The sequence below is a fragment of the Taudactylus pleione genome, unplaced genomic scaffold, assembly GCF_031769625.1.
Source record: "Taudactylus pleione unplaced genomic scaffold, aTauple2 ptg000722l, whole genome shotgun sequence".
Lineage (NCBI taxonomy): Eukaryota > Metazoa > Chordata > Amphibia > Anura > Myobatrachidae > Taudactylus > Taudactylus pleione.
In genome coordinates, this window is record NW_028285124.1 from 860820 (window position 1) to 865911 (window position 5092).

The following is a 5092-nucleotide window of genomic DNA, read 5'->3' on the forward strand; positions in this document are numbered from 1 at the left end:
TTAATTCCTGGGTGCCCATCCCCTATAGCAACTATCTATTGTAGTGGAATACTAAACTTGGGGAAAGACAATATTGAGATAAGGGTCTGTGCAGATACCACTTATCTGAAAAAAAAAAAAAAAACTATTTACTTTATCTCTCCCCAAGCTTTAATATATCTCCCACATGTACCATGATGATCTTCTGCTGGTTTCTAATAGAACTTCTGGGAAATCTCATCATCAAAGGACAATTACAAAGAGCACCACCCAGTGCATGGGAGGGGTACCTGCAGATATTTATACTCGTTACACCTACATGCACCAGATGGGGCTCTGTTCATCTTCTTTGTAACACCCCAAACTTGTCACCTCGGGAAACAGAAAAAAATTATGAATAAAAGTGTGGAAATATACTGTGAATAGATTATGTATTTTGGAAAATCAATACACTAAAGCTTTAAAGTACAGGCTAACTTCCCAGAATCACACCTGTCTGTATCTAATGGGCTATTACATAAAGCATAATGTAGCAACAGATTTAATTATTCCAGAACATAAAGTTCTCTTGCAGAATTAGTGATGTATCTCACTGGTGGTAGAATGGTATTAACTAAGAGCCATCCTTTCCTATTAGATAAAACATAGATTACAGAAAGACAAACAAGTTGGACAGCGCTTATATATCATATATCTCCAGAAATGAGGACTCTGCAAATGACCCAGTGCTCTGATCCCCAGAGCCCAATAGACCCGTTATTCCCTAAAACAATGACTTACCTGGTTTAATGGGAAGAGAGTGAGTATGATGTCCTCTCAGAGCCATGACAGAATAATACAGATGAGTGTTTTCAGCCAATTTCCACCTCTGCCCCAACAAGAAGGAATATATCATCCTCCATAATTATCACTGGATTTGGTGCATGTTCCTGCCGGGGGTCTGGTGTCTCCTCACGCTGTAACCCAGCACTACCAGTGGACAAATGGGATGACGTGGAGCTGATAACAGAAAGGACGGACTTACTGCTGTGTGATGTGTCTGTTGCTGAGTTAGACACTTCTTTGCTGGAACTGGACATCTCTTGAACACATGAGAGCTCTGGTTCCACAGGAGAAGTATCTTTAGCATCATCCATATTATTGTAGCTCCTTTCTGCTTTCCAGCTCTCCTCCATGGACATCAATACATCAGTGGCTTTGATTCTCTGATTACAGTCTATGGCTAAAAGATGACTAAACATCCTCCATATTCCAGCAGGCAGCTTGTTCCATGGTGAGGGAGGGTCATCGGATGGAGTGTGGGTTTGCCATTCAGCAAATCTACTGTACTCTCTGTCTCTGGGTAGTGCCACTTGCCAGGGAAACTCTCCTGTGAGCAAGCAGTAAAGGACTACACCAAAAGCCCACACATCGAGGGTGGAGTCTACAAGCAAACTATCCTTGTCAGCAAGTTTGCACATCTCCGGGGCCATGTAGGAGACACTACCGGACCTGGTATGAATGACTCTGCCCTTGACACGTGCAAGACCAAAGTCAGTTACCTTAACACAATGGCATTCCTGATCAAACACCAAAATATTCTCTGGTTTGATGTCCAGATGCACCAGTCCTTTGCTTTCTATAAATTCCAGTGCACTGGAGATCTGCACTGCACATCTCTTCACCGCATCTTCTGGAAGTCCAGTCTGAAAGTAGTAAATACACTGTTTAGCATCATATTAATGTATATTAATTCATGAATGTTTCTAAAGCACCAAGTTAATGTAAAATCAGTACAAGGTCCTCTACTTACATGGGGCAGAATGAGAGAGAACAGATCACCCACTGGTGCCAGTTCCTGGGAAAACACAAAGTGGTCACGAGTCTTGAATGCAATCCCACTGATGCCAATGATATTGGGATGAGATGAGAGGAGAAAGGACATACTAAACTCCATGAGGAAGTTTCTCTCAGTTGTCTTTTTTTTGTCCATGACCTTTAGTGCCATCCTGATATCTGTGATGATACAGAATCATAATTAACTTTGTATACAAATTAGGCCAAGAAGATGTCAGGGCACAAAGATTTGTCTGATTGGAAGAAGGCACAGCTAAAACAAGATACATGAGTATGGCATAGAGTGGAGATTGGGATAGTAGTGAGGGGGCATAAATGTTAGTATACATGGGAGTTGGTAAGTATGATGGGGCATTTGTGTGGGTAGTACACATGTGGGTAGGTTGGGTGAGAGTGAAAGGAGTATATGTAAGTGGACATTAGTGTGAGTAGTATAGAGTGTGTAGGTTTGAGGTGGCATTAGTGTGAATGGTATAGTTGGGAATAAGGCAGGTATGAGGGGGCATTAGTGTGAGGTTATAGGTTGGAGTATAACAGATGTGAGGAGGCATTAGTATGAGTAGTATAGTTGAAAGTAGGGTGTCGATAGTATAGGTGGGGATAGGGTAGGTGTGAGGGGGCAATAGTGTGAGTAGTATAGGTGGGAGTAGGGTTTCAGAGAATGTTTAAAGGTTTGATGGCTGTGGGAGACTCTAATTGTGCATAGTATATAATATTGTATAATAAATAATAGACCATCCTGGGAAATGATCACATAGGGGAAGATACTGAATTACTGACCACACTGACCTGTTTTTCTGTCCTTTACCATGAAAACGGAGGCATAACCTCCTCCTCCCAGCTCCTTCATGACTTGATAGATGTCCTGTAGTTTGATCTCCTGGAGGCCCTTGGAAGCAAAGGAGACCATTTCCTCCAGGACAAGCTTCACGTCATGTGTACCGGTGGCCATTGTATCCTGGGGAAAGTCAGAGACACTGATCTATTATCATTAGTCATTTAGTTATGGCCCCAATCTATTGGCCCAGAGACCTGGTGACAAGGTGTAAAATGGTCTCATTCTCCTCACACACTTACACTTCTAGTGTCTCAGGAGCTGTATAGCTCAGTTTTACCCACAGATTGTCTAATTCTAAGTATTTATTGGCAGATACATAGTATTTATCATTTTACAATATACAGCTATCATATCCCCAATACAATGAATAGTATCACTAGTAAATCAGTATATAGTATACAGATTACAGATCTGTGTAATATAATCAACATTTGAACAGACAACTCACAGAAATGTAATTAGTTCTATACTGTAAATAGGATCTTACCTCAGGGGAGTGTGCACTTCAGTCCTGAGTGTGGTTGGTGGGATATCAGACTACGTTGGGATCTGCTGGAAGGTTCTCACAAAATGATGCTGGTAACGTCAAATCTATTCTGCAATAAGACAGTCAGTCTGAGTCTCTGGGAGCAGAGAGGAGACCTCTGGTTTATTTGAGGGAGGTGGGGTGGGGCAGGTAGGTGCTAAAGCCTCCTGACTGGCTGGCTGTTAATTTGCATATGTTGTGTAAATAACTGTGCATTGTTCTTTAGGATTTGCATTTGCACAGATTGCTATAAGAATGTGTGAGAGACTCCCAGCTGAGCTACAGCCCAGGTGCATGACAAAGGGTGATAGTAACCCAAACACTGTATCTCCCCAACTCACTGTCACTCAGGTGTGTTCTAGGGACAGTTTTATTATATCTGCTAGAAAACAGTAACATTGTCATTCATAATTTTTGTTTTTCCAATTTTTTTATTTTATTTATGAAGACATTGACAATTAGAAACATTTGAACAATCATGAACCAGCTCAATATGCAGTTTAAAATCAAGTAGTACACACAAGTAAATGTATGGTTATACTTAAGAAAATTCACTAACTAAGCAAACAAATCTAACTCATACAAATAAAGAATAACATACATGGTTAACAGTATGAGGGATAATGTAAAAAGCATTGACAGACAGATACAATTATAACATATACAGTAAGAAAAAGGAATTTAAATGAAAAAGTAAAAGAAAAAAAAGAGAAAAAGAAAAAAGATAGAATACAAAACAATATGATGCTCTCCAAAACACGTTGTTTGCTCCCCGACAGACCCCTCAACAACCTTTTAACAAATCAAATGTCCTTAAACATACTGAATTTTTTTTTTTAAATTCAAATTTTAAAAAATGTGTCCTTAGAGCTACAATGTGGTTGTCTCAAATAACTCATAATGTTAATGTGAGTAGAGGTAACCAGTGTCTCAATGTAAATACACCACTTTTTATTAAAAGAAAAGTGATTCCTGTCTCTATATCAGGCCGGGGAGCTCTGCGGTCAAAGTACAAAATCTGGAGTAGGATAGATTTTAGTGTACCAAGGAAATGAGGAGCAGCCTCTGTCCAGGATTGATCTTTTTGCAATTGACAACATAAGTGTAAGCAAAGGATTAAGCATTTTACCCTTAGGACCCTAGACCCATTTTTCACAATTGCAACAAAGCATTGCTAGGGGATCATGAGTGGTGGTGGGTGATGAAAACGGGAATGAAAGATTTTTATCCCAGAATTTACCAACTTTTCTACATTCCCAAAATGTATGAAACATATAGCCTGTGGACAATTAAATTTTTTGTAAAACCCTGTCTCGTCCACCACCATGTGCCTCCTCTGCCCCCGAGACAAGATAGCCCTAATGTATAGTTTTGAAGTGCAATTCCTGGAGCTTTGTCAAATGCAGAATTTTCATTATTTTTTCAAAATGTGACGTTAGTTGTTGATGAGATAATGTAATGCCCAAATAATGTTGACATTTTGAAGCTGGTTTGCTCCTCGGTTTTTTGGCTGAATGACGTATCAAATCTAATGATAAATATCAAGTTTTATAGAAACTGAAGTAGGGCACAGCAACTGGAAGAGACTGGATGTACTGACTGGCTTGTAAGTACATGTTAGATTGGGTGTGTGGGAGATGATATTTTTTCCGCAGTGCAGAAATAGACATCAGGGCCCCTCTGTGTCAAAGACAACCAGAAAAGCCTAAATGCCTTTATGTCGCCATTCCAAAAATAAATTGTTTTCAAGGACAGGGACAAATAATGTGTTGCCCGAGAAAGTGGTCAAAGGTGTAGATAAATAATTTCAGCTGAAACATTTATTGATCACCAGCCAAGAGTGGTAAGTGTCCATAAACAGCATATTAGATAAAACCCCTGAAGCATTATTGTATTTTGGTAGATGTAGAAGA

The 5092-nt window shown here is 39.8% G+C and overlaps 1 protein-coding gene across 1 annotated transcript; it reads right to left on the minus strand.

The window, feature by feature from the left end:
• Positions 1 to 830: 830 nt before the first annotated feature.
• Positions 831 to 2767, minus strand: LOC148477362 (serine/threonine-protein kinase SBK1-like). The gene is made up of 3 exons (XM_088456843.1): positions 2605 to 2767; positions 1772 to 1974; positions 831 to 1664 (listed from the first exon to the last, which is right to left on the minus strand). Exons 1-3 carry the CDS (start codon positions 2765 to 2767, stop codon positions 831 to 833), a joined length of 1200 nt encoding a protein of 399 aa, XP_088312969.1.
• Positions 2768 to 5092: the final 2325 nt, after the last annotated feature.

Excerpts from the sequence above, each read along its gene's own strand:
- LOC148477362 (XM_088456843.1), bottom strand. The coding sequence starts at position 2,767 with ATGGCCACCGGTACACATGACGTGAAGCTTGTCCTGGAGGAAATGGTC. Across the intron at positions 1,975-2,604 it reads GGTAAAGGACAGAAAAACAG|ATATCAGGATGGCACTAAAG; the intron begins GTCAGTGTGGTC and ends GTATCATCACAG. Across the intron at positions 1,665-1,771 it reads TCTCTCTCATTCTGCCCCAT|ACTGGACTTCCAGAAGATGC; the intron begins GTAAGTAGAGGA and ends TACTACTTTCAG.